This window comes from Cervus canadensis, chromosome 13 (assembly GCF_019320065.1).
Source record: "Cervus canadensis isolate Bull #8, Minnesota chromosome 13, ASM1932006v1, whole genome shotgun sequence".
Lineage (NCBI taxonomy): Eukaryota > Metazoa > Chordata > Mammalia > Artiodactyla > Cervidae > Cervus > Cervus canadensis.
Genome location: NC_057398.1, coordinates 8,752,343 through 8,771,438, shown reverse-complemented (window position 1 = coordinate 8,771,438; position 19,096 = coordinate 8,752,343). Strand labels below are relative to the sequence as shown.

At 45.2% G+C, this 19,096-nt stretch overlaps 1 protein-coding gene across 1 annotated transcript; it reads left to right on the top strand.

Moving 5' to 3' along the window:
- Window positions 1-865: 865 nt before the first annotated feature.
- Window positions 866-13,518, top strand: NEK2 (NIMA related kinase 2). Its single transcript, XM_043485922.1, has 8 exons — window positions 866-1,085; window positions 2,199-2,416; window positions 2,698-2,938; window positions 5,815-5,897; window positions 6,634-6,760; window positions 7,706-7,925; window positions 9,360-9,485; window positions 12,513-13,518. Exons 1-8 carry the CDS (start codon window positions 990-992, stop codon window positions 12,737-12,739), a joined length of 1,338 nt encoding a protein of 445 aa, XP_043341857.1. The 5' UTR covers window positions 866-989; the 3' UTR covers window positions 12,740-13,518.
- The last annotated feature ends 5,578 nt before the right edge of the window (window positions 13,519-19,096 follow it).

Genomic DNA, 19,096 nt, shown 5'->3' with positions numbered 1-19,096 from the left:
GCACATTGTTTCACCACTGAGCTACCAGGTGAGCCCATCTCTGTCTTATAGAACCACCATATTCTTCTGGGTTCAAAACATCAAAGACTTCCATATTCCATTTTCCACCTGGAGATTTTATACACGTCTTCTGCATGTTAAATAGGCCTCTCTAAGTTCGGTGTTCAAAAATAAAGTCTCTCTAGGATGTCTGCACCCTAAAGTCATGTGAAAACTTTAAATCATTACTATGAATATCCAGTTTTTGCATTGAGTCTTCTCTTCCTCGCTTTTTACGCTTCCGTTTCTTCATTCGGAAATAACACTAATTCCTGCATTACAAACCAGACAATACATGTAAAGTGCTTGGCACAATCCCGCAGCAGTGTCGGCCTCACTCGCGCACCCTTTAGAGAGGGCCAGTACTTTTCATCTCTGCACTCAGCTTTCGCCCAGGATGTAGTATATGACCCCGCCCGGGTTCAGGGGCGGAAACCTGAAAGCGGAGGGCGCGGGCCGGAGAGTGGGGTAGTGTGAGAGGTCAGAGTGCAAAGGTCAGAAGGCAGTCGGTTGAGGCTGTGCGCCTAAAAGTGAAGAAAGATCTCTGGACTTCGGTTGCCTCGGCAACCTCAGCCGGAGGAGGCACAAGGTGGCGGGGACTGCCCCCCCCCACTCGCCCCCGCTGCAGCTTTCCGTCCCCAGCCCCACCTTAGGCTTTAGCTCCGCCCCTTTCTCCCGGGAGGTTGGGAGCGGAAGTCGACACCGACGCCGACGCGGTTGCCTAGCGATACCTTTTTCCCAAGATGCCCAGCGTGTTGTGTTCTTCTTAACCAATTAGAGAGGCGAAGCGGCCTTACCGCGGGCCAATAGGCTGCGAGGCCGGGGCCCGCGACGGTTAAACCGGAGCCGCAGATCAGGGCGGCCGGGCACCCGGGCTGGAGGTCTGTGGGTCGGTGGCTGCACCTCCGAGGAGACGGTACGGCCTGCAGGCGTCCTGCGCGGGCCCCGCCATGCCGACTCGGGTGGAGGACTACGAGGTGCTGTACACCATTGGCACGGGCTCCTACGGCCGCTGCCAGAAGATCCGCAGGAAGAGCGACGGCAAGGTGAGCGCGGGCCTGGTCCCTGCCTGCGCCCCCCGGCCGCCCAGAGGAAGCAGGGAGCCTGGCGGTGTGCTTCTGAAACGCAAGAGTGCTCAGAAGAGGCAGCCCTTTCCCCTAGATCTGTGCCTGACCCGGGTCTCTCAAGGGATGGGAAGCCGCATCCTTTTTTTTTTTCTTTTTTAATTTGTGAATCTGTCCCTTAATTCTTTGTTGTTGTTCGGTCGCTCAGTCGTGTCCGACTCTTTACAACCTTATGGACTGCAGCACGCCAGGCTTCCCTGTCTTTCACCAGCTCCCGGAGTTTGCCCAAGTTCATGTCCATTGAATCGGTGATGCCATCCAACCATCTCGTCCTCTGTCGTCCCCTTCTCCTGCCCTTAGTCTTTCCCAGCATCAGAGTCTTTTCCAGTGAGTCAGCTTTTCTCATCAGGTGGCCAAAGTAAAACTAATAAAATGTGCCAATAGAAGGTATATATGTATGTGTATTTTTTCTTCTCCTGTCTTTTTTCCGTTCTCTTCCATTTTCTTCCTTTTTCCTGCTTTGACCTGCCATGGGCCTTCTGTTGGTGACTGGTAGCTGACTCCTGAGCTGTTTTTAGAGAAGTGTAATTCTCTCTGTCATAACCAGCAGAACCTAGAACTTTTGTAGTCAGAATTAATATTTAAGTTACCCATTATCCTGATTGTTAGATTCATATCTCCCAAGGTGTGTGGGTTGACCTACACAGAAAAAAAAAAAATGGAAAGGAAGTTAGCTCGGATGGAGGGGTCTTTACTAAGTTTTCTTACCCTGGAAATCTTGACTAGTTGGAATGGTTGGGGACTTGAATTACCTCTGCTCCAGCTTTGACTAGAGTACCTTCTGCCAACCTCCCACTAGGCATTGAGGGTAGGGGGTTGGGGGCAGCCCAACCTACCTCATCACCCTCTGTTGCATCATTTACTGCTTAAAAATTAGGGGAAGGTGATGGAAATAAACTCAGGGGTCCTCAGTTCATTAAACTAAATTAGATAATAGTGACTGTATGATCTATCTACTAGAGAAGTAACTTTTTTTAATTTTAAAAATTTGGAGTTATAATGAGTTCATTTATACCTTGGAAATTTTTATTTCAGATATTAGTTTGGAAAGAACTTGACTATGGCTCCATGACAGAAACTGAGAAACAAATGCTTGTTTCTGAAGTGAATTTGCTTCGTGAGCTGAAACATCCAAACATTGTCCGCTACTATGATAGAATTATTGACCGGACCAACACGACACTGTACATTGTAATGGAATGTTGTGAAGGAGGAGACCTAGCTAGTGTAATTTCAAAGGGAACCAAGGAAAGGTAAGATAAATTCATCTCTTAAATGGGCCTAGTTTTGTTTCTGTAAGCATCCTATATTAGGATCAGGGACAAAGTACTTAGTAATGGGGAAGAGTCTACTTGTGTTTGTTCAATGGGTCCATAGTACTTTAGAAAATCCCTGGTAAGTCAACACTTGAATTTCGTATCCAAATAATTTATTTCCCTATGTGTATACTTAGAAAACTAGATAATTCACATCCTTTCATCTTTGCAATGGTTTTATTCAGCAGATACATGCTACATAACTGCTTTGATTTCAGACAATACTTGGATGAAGAGTTTGTTCTTCGTGTGATGGCTCAGTTGACTCTGGCTCTAAAGGAATGTCACAGACGAAGTGATGGTGGCCACACTGTGCTGCATCGGGATCTGAAACCAGCCAATGTCTTTCTGGATGGCAAGCAGAACGTTAAGCTTGGAGACTTTGGACTAGCTAGAATATTAAACCACGATACGAGTTTTGCAAAAACATTTGTTGGCACACCTTATTACATGTCTCCTGTAAGTATTTCAAAATTTATATACTTTTAAAACATCTTAATGCTAAGCATTCAAGCAAGGAAATTGAGCTTTTTGTTTATTTCTTTGTTTAGTAATATCTAATAGCCAAGAATTAATAATACTGTTTTATTTTAAATTGATATTTTTCAAATGGACCACCAGACCATTAAAAGATTTTTTTTTTTTTTTGATGTGGACTATTTTTAAAGTCTTTATTGAATGTGTTACAATATTGCTTCTGTTGTTTATGTTCTGTTTTTTTGGCCACAAGGCATGTGGGATCTTCGCTCCCCAACCAGGGAGCAAACCTGCACTCCCTGCATTGGAAGGCGAAGTCTTAATCATTGGACCCCCAGGGAAGTCCCACCACCAGACCACTAAACTCCTATATCAGCAATGCAAGTCAGACTTTCACTGAATGTGCTGCCATGTGCTAAGCTCTGGGATCACAGAGATGAAATAGGTTTTGTCTCTGCCCTTATGTACAGTACTTCCCAAAGTGCCATAGGTCTGGACACCAGCTTGTTCTCAGCTGGAGTGATAGTTTAAAATGCAGAGTCCTGGGCTCCAATCCAGGGACTTAGGCCCTCTGGACAGGTCTTTGCACTCAACTTTTTGTCTTTTTGTCCCCCACCTTTTTATTTTGGACTCTGTATTTTAAGACACCCTAGATGATTCTTGTATGTGGAGATTCGGGACCCAGGAGACTCACTCACTTCCCACAGCATATTTTTGCTGTGTTAACCTTTAGTATTTGTTCTTTCTTGTTGTTGCTGCCTTTTCCTACTGTGGAGGTACTGTTTCCACCCACTTACTGGTTTCCTCAATTGCTGGATATTTTGTTTCCAAAATGTGTCACTATTCTAAGGAGGACTGCTATGTATATCTTTGTAGGAATTATTCTTTCTTCTGCTTTGGTTATTTCCTTGGTGTATAGCTCTCAAAATGAAATTGCTGTGTCAAAGGATATGAACTATTTATGGCTCTCTAGTGACTCTTGGGACTTCCCTGGTAGCTCAGTTGGTAAAGAATCCACCTGCAATGCAGGAGACCCTGGTTCGATTCCTGGGTTGGGAAGTTCCCATGGAGAATGGATAGGTTACCCACTCCAGTATTCCTGGGCTTCCCTGGTGACTCAGATGATAAAGAATCTGCCTGCAATGCAGGAGACATGGGTTTGATCCCTGGGTTGGGAAGATCCCCCTGGAGGACGGCATGGCAACCCACTCCAGCATTCTTGCCTGGAGAATCTCCATGGACAGAGGGGCCTGGTGGGCTACAGTCCATTGGATCACAAAGAGTTGGGCACAACTAAGTGACTAAGCATAGCACGGTGGCTTTTGAAAAGCTTGAAACAATAAGTGATAGCACCAATCAATGTGTTGAATACAAAAGATGAGCAGAATAAAGATGGAGAGAGATTTATTTTTTTAGCAGTTCACAAATACTTCCAGATTTTCTAAATTTTTTGTTAACCAATCTGACTACAGTATACAATTTTATAATTTAATGATTTTGTTTTTGACTAAGATCAGATATGGCCAGAACAGTGTCATTTTCTCACTGGATCAGATTCCAAATAGAAGCCAAGGAAAATTATCCAGGGGTGGTGGTTGGAAAATTTGAAACCTGTGCAGTTCTTTTGTTCCTGTTCCCTCCTGTCCCTGTAATTAGATCAGTTGAGCCTTCCCTATGGGATTGTCAGGAAGTAGTGCCAGACTCACCTGTTGGGCTTTAGAATACTCAGAAGCCTCCTGAAGGTTTCAGTACAGCGCTTGCCTCCTCGTCCTCTGTTGAAAGTAAGAGCCATGGTGGACTGTTGTTAAGAAAGGCAGATAGTTAAAACAGGCAATGAGATTATTAGTTAGTACTGTGCTATATACAGTGGACTAAACATAAATGGGTGATTCAATTAACCATTAATGCCTATATCCATTTAAATGTGAGATAGATATTATCCTAGACTTTCCTCTGGTTCGGGGGTTCAGGATGGGGAACACGTGTAGATCCATGGCTGATTCATATCAATGTACGGCAAAAACCACTACAATATTGTAAAGTAATTAGCCTCCAACTAATATAAATAAATGAAAAAAAATAAAATTTTTAAAAGAAAGAAAAAAAATAAAGTAATTTACTCGGTTTAAAAAAAAAATAGAGTTTCTAGATTATGAATTCCTTGAGGTAGAGATGTCTCATGTTCACCTTTGAATTGCCAGTGCCTTGCCTGTAGTAACACAATAAATATTTGTGAATGAAAAATAGATGAATGAATCATATATGATAAAGTGTATTAGGATAAGATCATTGCCTTTTTTCCATTATCAATTTAAAGTACCATCTTATGATGTAAGACCTAATGTAAGAGAAATCACCCTTTTGTATTTGAAACTTTTGTTATAGATATGATATATTTATAATATAAAAGATTTCCTTTTTTTTGAGTGACTATTATCAAACTTTAAGTTTTCATTTTTGTCCCAGGAGTAATTTTGTTTTTTTTTAAAATTTTATGTTTTAAAACAAACCTTTTTAAAAAATTATTTTATTGAAGTATAGTTGATTTATAGTGTGTTAATTTCTGCTATGCAACAAGGTGATTTTTTTTTTTATATACACACACACACACATTCTTTTTTATATTCTTTTCCATTATGGTTTGTTACAGGTTCTTGACTGTAGATTCCTGTGCTATGGAGTAGGACCTTGTTTTTTTATCCATCCTCTATGGAATAGTTTGCATCTGCTAATCCCAAACTCCCAGTCCTTCCCTTCCCCTGCTTCCCTTCTGGCAATTACAAGTATGTTCTCTGTGTCTGTGAGTCTGTTTTAAAGCAAAGTAAACTTTAAACTCCTCCTTTCTTTCCCCACAAAAGGAACAAATGAATCGCATGTCCTACAACGAGAAATCGGATATCTGGTCACTGGGTTGTTTGCTGTATGAATTATGTGCGTTAATGTAAGTATGGTGAAGACAGGTTTCTAGTCTGAGGTCTTTGCTTAGGTCTGTCACCTTTGACTGGGTTCAGCTTTTTGAGCATCCATGCACATTCAAGTCTGAAAGAGTCACACCTTGGATTCAAATTAAGGTAGATGGGCAGGTTAAAAAACGAGTTACAAATTGATAACATAACCCCTGAGGCTGAATCTAGACTTCTCAAGCTTGTAACCTGGTTGGGTGTTCCCTGTCAGGCTGAGTTTAGCTCACAGGGCGAGCACATAGGTCAGGGCTGTGGAAGAAAGGAAATGAAGATCTGGTCAAGTGGTCTGGGGTTTGGACCGGACGGAACCCTGCTTCTTTCCCTTTGTTCATTTTTTTCCATTCTAAACTCTTCTGTAGAGCAGGAGTTCTCAAGCAGGGAAGGGGAATTTTACCCCCTCAGTTTTGCTTGCCATGGGATACTTGACAATGTCTGGAGACATCTTAGTTGTCACAACTAGGGACAGCTACTGACATCTAAGGGACAGGGATCAGCATTGCCGCAAACTGTAGTAAGGATGGACAGGACCGCACCCGTAACAGAGCTGTGGGCTCCAAATGTCAGTAGTGCCAAGGATGGGAAACTTAGCTACAGAAGAAGCTCCCAGAGGTAGAAACATAAACACAAACTGGACCTTAAACTCTGCTTTTGATTTGCTTCATATTATATATTTTCATTTTTACATTAAAAAAAAAATTTTTTTTTTCTCTTCAGGCCCCCATTTACAGCTTTCAACCAGAAGGAACTAGCTGGGAAGATCAGAGAGGGCAAATTCAGGCGAATTCCATATCGTTACTCTGATGAATTAAATGACATTATTACGAGGATGTTAAATTTAAAGGTAAAGTTTATAAGATGACATATGTTTTCATGCCTCAGTTAAGTTTTGCAGTGTGTGCTGTCGTGGAGCAAAGAGACTAAGGAAACATTAAATAGATTTCCTTAGCTGATAAATCTGCTCTGTTAACACAAGTGAAAACATGCATCCTTGGCGCATTGCTGGCTGCCCATCTCCGCTCTCTCTCTGTCTCCTCCCGCGCTCCGCCCCGCTCACGGGTGGCTGGTAGCAGTAAGGATTCAGAGCCTCAGGCCCCTTGTCCTTGCCTACCTCAGCACAGCGGATGGTGCAGGAAGGGGCCAGAAATAATAATATCTTATTACTCTGCTCTAACTCGGAAGATTAGAGACCATGAGAGATGGGAATGGTGGGCGGGGAGGGCTGAAAGAGCAGAGGGGAAATAACTCAGACTGTAGAACAAACCTGGCGGTGGGAGGGGGAGAGATCGGGCTGGTGTAAGAATCGAGGTCCGTGCTGTGGGAGTTCAAAGAGAAGGATACAAGTGAAGTAACAGGACTGGAGGTCAGGGAGAGCGTATCCTGCTTAATAGGGTTTAGAGACGCAAGGACACTGGGTGCCCTCAAACGGACCCTGGCAGTGCTACCCAGCCCAGCACAGGGGCCGAGCCTTCTTAGGTTAAAAGGGGAGCAAAGGAAATTAAAATCTGCTTCGCTTTGTGGACACAGAGCCTCCTGAGTTAAAGCCACCAGTGAATGTACTTTTCCGGTGTTTAAGACGCATCTATGTGGGGAGGGGGCAGTGGGCAAGATGGGTGAAGGGGGTCAGTTGCATGGTGATGGATGGTAGCTGGAATTGTGTCAGGGATCTCTCTAGTGTACACAGATGTTGAACTGTAACACTGCACACCCGATTAAAAAAAAAAAAGAGCCACCTGTAAAGGAGCCTTTTCTTTTGCTTCGGAATATATGCCGAGTCTTTTTCCCCCAGGATTACCATCGACCTTCTGTTGAAGAAATTCTTGAGAATCCTTTGATAGCAGACTTGGTTGCGGAAGAGCAAAGGATAAATGCTGAGAGAAGAGGGCGGCGGTCAGGAGAGCCGGAGAAGCTGCAGGACCCCAGCCCTGTGTCGCGTGAGCTGAGACTGAAGGAAGCCCAGCTTCAGGAGCGGGAGGCAGCCCTCAAGGCCAGGGAAGAGCGCTTGGAGCGTAAGTCTGGGGGGACGAAGCCCAGCGCTCCCAGAGGCTGATCCTAGTGTGTGAACGTCTGCGTGAACACAGGGGCCGGTCTGTGTCTCGTGGGGCGTGTTACAAACACTCGCACAGCCGGAATCCCTACATCAGGCTTGCCGCACCTCCGTGCTGAGCCTCTCTCCGAGATCAGCCGCTGTCGTCGCGCCGTCAGGCCCTACCTGTGACGGGCTGGCCCAGGAGTCGTCACCCCGCCCTCTAGGGCCACTGTTTTCTTTTCTTCCTTAACATACGGGCCCTAAGGTTTCCCACCGTCAAGAATCTCTTAGAATTCGCCACCTTCCAGAATCAAAGCTGTCGTCTCTCCCTTCTGACACGCCGCTGCAGCGCGGCCCAGCTCTAAAATCACACAGTGTGTAAGACGATACATCTTCGGGTCATCCCATAGAGGCTGTGGATACAAGATGTTTAAACACTCTGATGGGTATCGACGGACGCAGGAGTTTTTGATGTTGAAAGTCTGTTGACGCCTCTGAAGTGAGAGCTGCTAGCCAGGTGTGGGGGTTCCACAGGGCGGCCGCAACGGTAGGGCTCTGCCTTTTGACACGGGGGGAAGAGAGACCGTGACCGTCTCTTCTGCAGCTTTACGCCAATGCACATTCACTTATGAATGTACTTATATTTAATTTTAAATGTACTTATAAAATACTCTATTTAAATGTGCTTATAAAGCATCCAAATGCATTAGTTAATGTTTTACTTCCTCATAATCATCGAGGACTGTCAGATACACTCTCTGCAGGAGGAACAGCTTGTGCTTGCCTGAAAATCTAAATCTCTTCTGTTAAAGGCATTCTTTAAAAAAAAGAACCCACAAAAAACAAGCAAAAACTTTTTTTTTTTAAACTTTCCTCAGTGTTCTGTAATTTCATGTAGCAGCTGAAATCTGAACTCTCTAAATGCTGGGCCATGAAAAAATAATAGCCTTTGTTACTGATCTGAAGAAGTAACACCTCACTGCACTGGGTTTTTTTCCCTTCCCTTTGGGTGCTGTTGTTCACTCGGAGGGAGGGGGTTTGGGCCGAGTAACGCCCGGAGAGTGAACTGTCGGCCCTTCCCAGGGGCAGGCAGGATGGCAGGAGCTCTTGGTGCTCCCCCCGTGAGTTATTCCCACACATCACGACCGAAAGTTGAAGCTGACTTTGTCCTTGTGTCTAAGCTGGTCCTTAGGAGGAAACCTAAGACAACACACAGTATACAAACATGGGTTATGACACGGGGACCGTCCAGTTGACGAGTGTACGGTAAGAAACCCTCACTAAACATGACTCATCGGCGGTCAGGCTGCCAGCCTCACGATAAGGAAAAGCAGTAAGATAACCAAACGTGAATTGTTTACATCCAGAGCCACTTGTTCATTTCTGTCTGTTTTGTTCCGTTCCCTTTTTAAAGAGAAAGAACGCGAGCTTTGTGTCCGTGAGAGGCTGGCAGAGAACAAGCTGGCCAGAGCAGAAGGCCTGCTGAAGAACTACAGCCTGCTGAAGGAGCAGAGGTTCCTGTCTCTGGCGGGCGGCCCAGGTACGAGAGCCAGCTCTGAGCAGAGCTGCTGCCCGCTTTAGCTTTCCAGGGTCCTGAGCTGTGAGAGGCACGCGGTTGAGTGGATGTGGTTCAGCGGGGGTAAGAACTCTGCTCTTGCCGTGGCTGACTCTCTGGGATCAGAGACGTGAGCCTGTGCATAGGGATGAGGTCATCTTCAGTTTTGTTCACTTTGTCAAACTACACATGCAGTATTTGATATTTATTTTTTAAAATTAGGTCATAAAAAATTGCTGTGTCTTTCCGATTTTTCTCCGGGTACATTGTCAGAATTCTACATTTCTCTCCCTTTCCAAGTGAAAATCCCAGCATTTTACTATTGCCGCATGACCAACTAACACTTGCCCCATCCTTCACAGAAACTGTGGCTTAAAAGGGTGGCAAACCCAACTGTAGAACAGGCCATCACTTTTAGGTCTTTGCTAAGACCCGTTCCAGTTGCGCGTATGTGTCAGAATGTGATTGTTTAATATCTACATATGCTCTGTAATAAGCAAGGGAAATAAATGAAACTAGTGATGGAAGGTAAGTATCTTTTTTCTCAATATGACTATCTACCATTTCAGTATTTATATATTTATTTCAACTTTTCTTAGATTCTACACTGCCATCCATAAAGACAAACTAGACATAAATCATGATAGAATGAGGAATAATTTTTACCTGGGTGAGTTTCATGCATCCGGCCCATTGCTGAGAATTCTTGAAGACGCTGTTGGGGACGGCTCTTCCAGTTAAGAGTTTATTTCTGTCTTTCCCAGAGAGTCTTTGAGCAGAGGGTGAGAAGTCCCGGAGAGGAATGCTGTATTTCACTTTGTAGGATATGTAGGTAGAAGAATTCACCTGTGTGCAAATCATGGCAAAGACTTAAAATGAGCTGTGAGGATGCAGTTTCCAGTGTGGGTCGGAGATACTTTGAAGAACCGAACTTGTCAGAACCTAAGAAAAGCATTGACTCAGTGGACATGAGTTTGAGCAAGCTCCAGGAGATGGTGAAGGACAGGGACTCCCGGAGGGCTGCAGTCCTTGGGGTCACCAAGAGGCAGACCTGACTGAGCGACTGAACACCAACCAGAAGAGCAGCAAAGCAGTGGGGGGGGGGGGGGGGGGTGTGCCCTGGTGAGCCCAGGATGGTTGGCAGTGCCCCCTCCTCATCCTCAGGCGCTAGAATTCAGCCGTGAGAAAAATAAGTTGAGATCATCACAGCAACAGCATCTTTTGAAAGCACTCCTTAGTCTATTTAATGAATGCTAATTCTCTTTCTATTTAATGAAATACTAATTCATTTTCTAAAGACTTTTCTTTCTTCTAAAACTATTTCATTAGTAGGATTTACAGTTGCTCTTCAAATTTCATTAGTAGGATTTACTGTTGCTCTTCAAATGGGTAGCTATTTGTGGTAATAAAGGTAGATCTATTTGAAACAATGGAGTTGAGGCCTAAAAGCAATCTCCTAAAATGCTTTGTGGAGAAAGAGTGTATGAAATAGGAAGTCAAAGCGCGGCGTTTCTCTGTGCAGCCTGCCCCTCTCTCGGGACCTTTCCATATCTCTGGTCTGGAATGTTCTCCAGATAGTCACGTGGCTTCTTCCCTCCACTCTGTCCTCAGGTCTCTGCTCAGAAGTCACCTTATTGCAGTCATCGCTGCAAACACCCCCAGAACTTCTATCTCCCTTTCCCCCCCTGCCCCCAGCATGTACCACCCTCAAATATTCCTTGTATGGACTTGTTTATCTGTTTATGCTCTGTCTCCTCCTGCCACAATAGGGCCTTTGTTTGGCCCACAATGGTCTATACAGTAAGCTCAGTAAATATTTGAACATATTTCCTTTAAATGAACACAAAGGAGAAACAAAAGTTTCTGGAATTCAAACCTGCCAGTCCCCAACGCCCAACTAATCCTGTTAGTTCCTAATAGTGTAGCCACTTTAAGTAAATTATTTTTCTTCCCATTAAAAGTACAATTCACATTTTTCACTCTCTATTAATTTGATTTACTTTTATTGTGCTGAATTTGCTTAGGTTCTTTTTGAAACAAGTTTCTGGTGAGTTAAGCATTTTTTAAAACATGTTCTTAAGTATTTAGCCAAAACTGTTCCATACTTAGCTGGAAGTAATGTGTTCCAGGTAGAATGGCACTTGTTTTCAAGAATAGAGATAAATAACATTGATTTCCAGAAGTTTTATATTGTGGCCCATAATCTTCAGTGCATTTAACCTTAAGAGGAAAGTTGATAAGAGAGTGAAGCACATTTCCTTGATTTTTGGGTACAGATTAGAAGGCCGATTGACTTCTGCCAGCTGCAGCCCCTGACCTATTGAAAAAGAGACAACAGGTCCAAAACAGTCGCCTGCTCAGCCATGTCCACCTCTTTGCAACCCCGTGGCCTGCAGCCCACCAGGCTCCTCTGTCCATGAAGTTTTTTTTCTAGGCAAGAATACTGGAGTGAGTTGCTGTTTCCTCCTCTGACCCAGGGATCAAACCCACATCTCCTGTGTCTCCTGCAGGCAGGCAGCCCATCCAAAATGGAGTCACTTGTCACCAACCATCATCAAATCAAGACTTAATGCTTAATTTCATCACAGTTTCAGCCTCTCCCAGGAATGGAATCTTAAACTAGTCAATCTGGAATTACCTGGTCGGCACGAGTGAGGTCATCTGCCTAATAGATCCCTGCTGTCCCCTAAAGGAAAGTGACCTTGCCACAGGCAGTCCCCTCTCCACTGGTATCACTTCCTCATCCCGCCCCCTCCTGCCCTTAAAAGGCTTTCATTTTGTACAGCGCCTTTCTGTCTGCTGGATGCGATGTCCCCAGTCATGAGTCGTTGAATAAAGCCAGTAAGATCTTCAACACGCAGTTTAGCATTCCTGTCCCAGAGAGAATGACAGGTACCCAGGTTTCACACATGAACTGAGAGATTCAATATGTTCAATAAGTTTGGTTAAGTGTGGAGGAGCCGAATGCCTGTTCACGTAACTCAAACCCCTTTTTCTTTTTTCTTTCTGAAGAACTGTTTGATCTCCCATCGTCGATCGTGAAGAAGAAGGTTCACTTCAGTGGGGAGAGTAAAGAGAACGTCGTGCAGGGTGAGAATTCTGAGAGTCAGCTCACTTCCAAGTCCAAATGCAAGGACCTGAAAAAAAGGCTTCACGCCGCTCAGCTTCGCGCTCAAGCCTTGTCGGACATGGAGAAGACGTACCAGCTGAAAAGCAAGCAGATCCTGGGCATGCGCTAGCCGGGCCACAGACGCGGACCTGCGCAGAGTACTTACCAGCTGAAACGCAGGCAGACCCTGGGCATGCGCTCGCCGGGCCAGAGACGCCGACCTGTGCAGAGCACTGCGCGTCGCTGGCGCTTTCTAGATGAAAAATGGACTGCCGTAACCTGTTTCTGTGGTTCCGAGAGCCGCACCTTTTCTAGAGTCGGCAGGATATTTGGGCATCAATCCTGCACTCCTCCAGCACCAATTGTACCAAAGTCCATACCTTTCATTTTTCTTCCTTTTGTAAAGAACACTTCATAGAAAGAATAACACTTTCTTGGCCGGTTGGGCTTTTAGTCCTGTGTGTGATTACTACTGGAACATGAAATGTTATATATATATATATATTTTTTTTTTTTGGAAATGTTATAAATGTAGGGTGATGGGGAATAATATTAGGAAAAGATATTACTCAGGAGCAGTGCTTACTGAGACATTTTAAGGGCCTGAATGGTGTGCTTACAGCTGTCGTGTCTAGAGGTTTTAAATGTTTTAGAAGTTTTAATAAAAGTCTGAGGTTTTAAATGTTCTTAGCTTAGAGAAACCCTAACTGGATATAGATTGGTCACTAATATCTTGACATCTAGCTTATAAATGCCCACTGCTCTGCGGGAGGATAGGGAAGAGAATGGGATGTTCCCAAGAGCCGTACAGTGGTGGTTTTTTTTTTTTTTTTTCTTCTTTTTAGCAGTATGTGAGCTTTCATTTGTCCACCTCTTTCTCACTAAATAAAAGAATTCTTTAGTTTTCCTGTATCCAGTGTCTCTTGTATAGGTTGATCGTAGTTAGCAGTTTGCATGGGAGGCGAGGAAAGAGAATATGATGGTCCCAAGGGCTGTGTGGTCACTTGACTACCTGATTGTCCATGCGAACGGGTGGTCCTCACCCGGGGCAGTGCAAGGCCTGGAGGTGTTTTCAGTTGTGGTTGGAGGGAGGGTGTTGCTGAACACCCTGCGGCCCCACGAGATGGTCCCCACAGCTGAATGTCAGGGCGCCACTCCTGAGACACCTGATCTCAGCGAACACTTGTTGGAATATCCCCCACCAAAACTGATTTTGGTCTTGAAGGATTTTTTGTTTTTTTAAAGCTCTGACTTGTAATATGAATTAGCAGTCCTTGCTGTGCCCATTGCATTTTTCATGTGATGTTTTCCTGCCAACGCTAATCCTTTTAGCTTAATGAACTAAGACCAAGTTATGAAGAGTTATAATAAATAGGAAAAACAACTCCTTCATTAGCTATTTTCGTTGTTCAGTTGCTCAGTCATGTCCGGCTCTTTGCGACCCCATGGACTGCAGCATGCCAGGCTTCACTGTCCTTCACTGTCTCCAGAGTTTGCTCAAATTTGTGTCCATTGAGTCAGTGATGCCGTCCAACCATCTCATCCTCTGTCATCCCCTTCTCCTGCCTTTGATCTTTCCCAGCATCAGGGTCTTTTCTAATAAGTTGACTCTTCACATCAGGTGGCCAAAGTATTGGAGCTTCAGCATCAGCATCAGTCCTTCCAAAGAATATTCAGGGTTAATTTCCTTTTAGGATTGACTGGTTTGACCTCTTTGCTGTTAGCTATTTTATTACAGGTTTATTACACAGTTGATAGTGTAGTTCCAGCAAAGATATAATATTATTGCAATACAATGATTACAGTGCCTTCATGGTAACCCACAGATTAATCCTAACAGGACCACTTTGATGTCAGTGTTGAGTATAATTTGCAGGGCCCAGAGCAAAAGAAAAATGTGGGGCTCCTTATTCAAAAAGCAGGAAATAAGTACCATTAAAGGTACATAGAAAGCCTAGTCCTTTCTTCCAAAATCTCTGCTTAAATTGTGGTGGTATTTGCTGTTTAATTCCTTAAGAAAAATTGAAGTTTTAAATTATTAGCATGAATGTTGCTATTCATCTTTTATATTGTGTGATGCCAGTTTTAAGTGCAGATAGCAGCACATGTAGCTCAGCAGCGGAATCACTGAAATTATATAACACATTTGGTGACTCATCCGGGAGGGTGCCTCAGGCTGGCCAGAAGAGACACACATGCGTGTGACGGGCGTCCGGGGGCCCGTGACTCTGAACAAGCCCCACACGCTCTCAGGTTGGAGGAGTCGCGCCCACCACCCCAGCTGCAGCAGGTAGGTCACCCCCAAGCCAGGACTTTCTGTGTACCTCGAGTGGGGTGTTTGGATCACCCCTGCCAAGAGAAGGCGTCTAGCTGGCTGCCCACCCACCACGCGATGGGGCTGCCAGCCCAGGAGGGGGCAGGCAGTGGGAGGCACTGCTGCCATCCTCTGTCCTGAGAGGCTTCTGGGCATCCTCCGCCACCCATACCCAGAACCCCTCTGGGAGCAGAGAGTGGGAGGCCGGGTGGGGCCCGGTGCACCAGGGGTGGGGGACTTGGCCACAGACCCATGCTTGAGCTGAGGCTCTGAGCCAATATCTGCACCAGGGTCCTCCTGGACTTGACTTACGAAACACGAATTCAACAGCAATATGGCCTTCAAGATTACAAACACAGAGCATTAGACTCCCGGTAGTAGTCATAGTGTAGGTCGCTCAGTTGTGTTCAAATCTGCGAGCCCATGGACTAGCCTGCCAGGCACTTAGGAAAACTCCTAAGGTAGGAAAGGAGTTTTTCTTTCCTATTTTTAATCCTGTGGCATGCTGAGAGCTTCTCTGGTTTCTCCCATCTTAGAGTCCATCTTTGTTTTCATTCCTTCCTTTAATCAATCAGCAAGTTACTGAGCACCTGCTACAACCAGGCACTGTTGAAGGTGCTGAAGGTCCAGCATGAAAGTGAAAGTGAAGTCGCTCAGTCGTGTCCGACTCTCTGCGGCCCCGTGGACTGTAGCCCACCAGGCTCCTCTGTCCATGGGATTCTCCAGGCAAGAATACTGGAGTGGGTTGCCATTTCCTTCTCCAGGGGATCTTCCCGACCCAGGGATCGAACCCAGGTCTCCCACATTGCAGGCAGACGCTTTAACCTCTGAGCCACCAGGGAAGCATGGAAGACCGAAATCCTTGCCCTCAGGGAGGTGACATTCAAACGGGGCAAGAGAGTAAACAGACAAGAAACACGTGTGGGAGTTAGTGCTAAGTGCTATGGAGAGGAATTGAAGCAGGAAAGGGGTGGAGGAAATGGGGGTGCAGTCACAGAAGAGGTGGTAGTTAGTACGGCAGAAGTTAGGGTTGAAGTGGGGTGGAGGGGGAAATCAGAAAGGTTTGAGTGGGGCGTGGGGTCGGGGAAGAGATGCCGTAGAGGAGGGGGAAGTTGAACGTGTCTAGGAGATGAGATCCGGCAGGACTTGACAGCAGGCAGAGGCTTGGGAACTGAGATGTCTTTATTTGCTTATGCATCTCCACCCCTAAAGCTGGGGACATCTGGGGTATTTGGGCAATGATAATATAGTAATCTAAGAAGAGGATCTCTCTGGTGGTGAAGAGGGCAAGAGTCCTCCCAAACGATGCTTCTCCAGCATGTAGGGGCTTCTCTGATGGCTCAGACGGTAAAGAATCTGCCCACAATGTGAGAGACCCAGGTTCGATCCCTGGGTTGGGAAGATCCCCTAGAGGAGGGCATGGCAACCCACTCCAGTATTCTTGCCTGGAGAATCCCATGGACAGAGGAGCCTGGCGGACTACAGTCCATGGGGTGGCAAAGAGTCAGATGCGACTGAACGACTAACACTTGTCACTTTCTTTTTTGATAATGGAGAGGGCAGAGTCCTCCCAAATGATGCTTTTCCAGCGTCGCTTTCGAAAATCTTTCTAAGGTGCTTTGCATGACATCAACACAGTACTTACCATTATAGACTTTGAATGTTTAAACAATGATGAGTTTCACCAAGCACAACCTGCTTCTAGTCCTGTGAAAAAGAGGCGCTGGTTTTGAGAAAGACCAACCTCCTGCTCTGAGAGACACCTACCACAAGCTGGCGCCATGGAGCTGTTATGCCGGCGGCGCACCCTTTCCATCCGGCCCCATGCAATTGTCTGTTACTGAGAAATCACATGTGGGCCTTGGTTAAATGCCTTGTTCTCATTATTACATTCAGTCCTTGCAACACCCCCTGAGAAGTTCACATCATTAGTGCCACATGTTACACGGGGGGACTGGAGCGCAGAGACCACAGCTGGGAAGAAGCACAGCTGGTTTCTGAAATGATGTTTTTAACTCCAAAGTGGTTCTCTTGACTACAGCCCTGCTTGCCTCCACAAGAGGTTAGCTTTGCTCCCAAACCATCTAGTTTCCCCTAATGATGAGTTAAGGGTGATAATCCATAACCTTACTCAAGACATTTGAATGATTAAGGAAGGGTGGACCCAGATTCAGCATGGTTCCGGCCCAGGGGCCTTCCAGAACTGTGGGCTGGGAAAGACCGGTTATTGATGGGATGGGTGGGGAGGACCCACGAGGGGTTTTCAAGTGACCCCAGGAGGACCCCAGGCCTCCCCCCTCTTTCCTCAGCATCTTCTCCAGGGCCACCTTATTCAGGCCTGTCCTCCTTGGAGATATCTTGTTTCCAATCGACCTTCCTTGCAAAATAAAGCCCATTGTCCTCAAAGACACCAGGGGGGCTGTCCTCCCAGAATGAACTGAGGATGAAAGCCAAAGATGGTACCAAGCAGCTGATGAGGAAAGAATAGAGAGAACGTCTTTATTCTAACAGGAAGGATTATCATTCACTGGACTTGGCGGCTGGGAAAATAGGGATCCGTAGTGGATGGACAGATTGCACAGCGAGGAGAGTGATGAAAGCTGATGGAATCCATGGGCATGTGAGGGCCCGCCTTCCCCTGTAACCTCGGCTCACCCCACCTTGGAAGGGCAGAGGTCGGTGGCCTGGGAAGCTCCCATGTCTGCAGTGCTGGCTTCAGTACAATATTATGAGGGGCCGGTAGGGGCACCCTTGCTTACTCGACCAAGGCTCTGACACCACGGCGACGGTGAGGGCTCCGGGCTCTGCTGGAGCTACTGAGAGTCTAGGGTCTCAGGCTGCCCATCACTGCCTGCCTGCCTGCGGCCCCCCAGCCAGGAAGCAAACCCGCCTCGTCACCTGCCCTGACTTTCTCTGGAGACTCTTTGAGACCCCGTGGACTGTAGCCTGCTAGTCTCCTCTGTCCATGGGATTCTCCAGACAAGAATACTGGAGGGGGTTACCATTCGTTCCTTCAGGGGATCTTCCTGACCCAGGGATGGAACCTAAGTCTCTGGTGTCTCCTGCATTGCAGGCACGGTGCCATCAGGGAAGCCCCTCAATACTGTAATATAGTAATTTGTCACTTAAAGGTTTATGGGAGTTTCAGCTTTGTGAGTTATATCTTTGTTAATAGAATGGTTCTGTTTGTGCGAAAAATAAGCTTTGTCTGATGTTGGTATTGTCCACAATCAACACACTGTCAGCAACTGATTTTAATATTGTTTCCTGTTAGTTGCACTGGCATAAAATACTTTTGTTGTATTTGCTTATAAATTTTATTGCAATTTTGATTTAAATAAGTCTCTTATAAACAGCATAGACTAGGTGTTTTTTTTTCCCCCTTAACTCAGTTTAAGTTTTTGTCCTTTAATGGAGGAATTGCGTTTAAAAGTCTGTCCTTTAGTGGAGGAATTCATCTAACTTAGGTTTCTTTTTGTAAATTGTGAATTTGGTCTTTGTTCTTTCATGGTATCCTAATCCTTTAAAAATGGTTTTTTTGGTTATTTCTCTTTTCAGCCCTTTGATAAACTGCATTTTCTCTGCATTTAAGACTTAGAGTTTTTGGAGCATATAAGCAGTTCTTAATTATATGAGTAGTTCCTAGTTTAATTATATCATTGGTTTCCAACAAATTTTTTGAAAACATACTGTTAACTTGTGTTTCTTTAAAGTGGAGACTTCAACAGTAAAAAAGAAAGAAAAAAGATTCTAACAATATGGAAATACATACAGTAAAAATTAAAAAGCAAAGTTTCCTCATCCATGATCTCACCTTCTGTCTGTCTTCCCAGAAGCAGTTGTAAACGGTTTGATGTTAGGTGTTTCTTCTAAACCTCCTGTGTGAGCCCTGATCTGCAGTGTGTATGTTTACATGTATGTATCTGTGTACTTACAGCACACTCACATAAAGGAGCTTAACACATGTACTGCTCTTTTATTTGTTTTTTTCAATGAACAATAATCCCTCCCTTTCAGTGCATATAAATTCTCTTCCTTCTTTGCTAAATAGCTCCTTTGTGTCATCTTTTGCATTTATCTCAAATGTCTAGGAAGATGGCCTTATCTTTGAGGAAAACAGCTTTCCTGGAGTACCTTGTGGGCGAGGCGGGCACACACCTTTGAAATACCCCC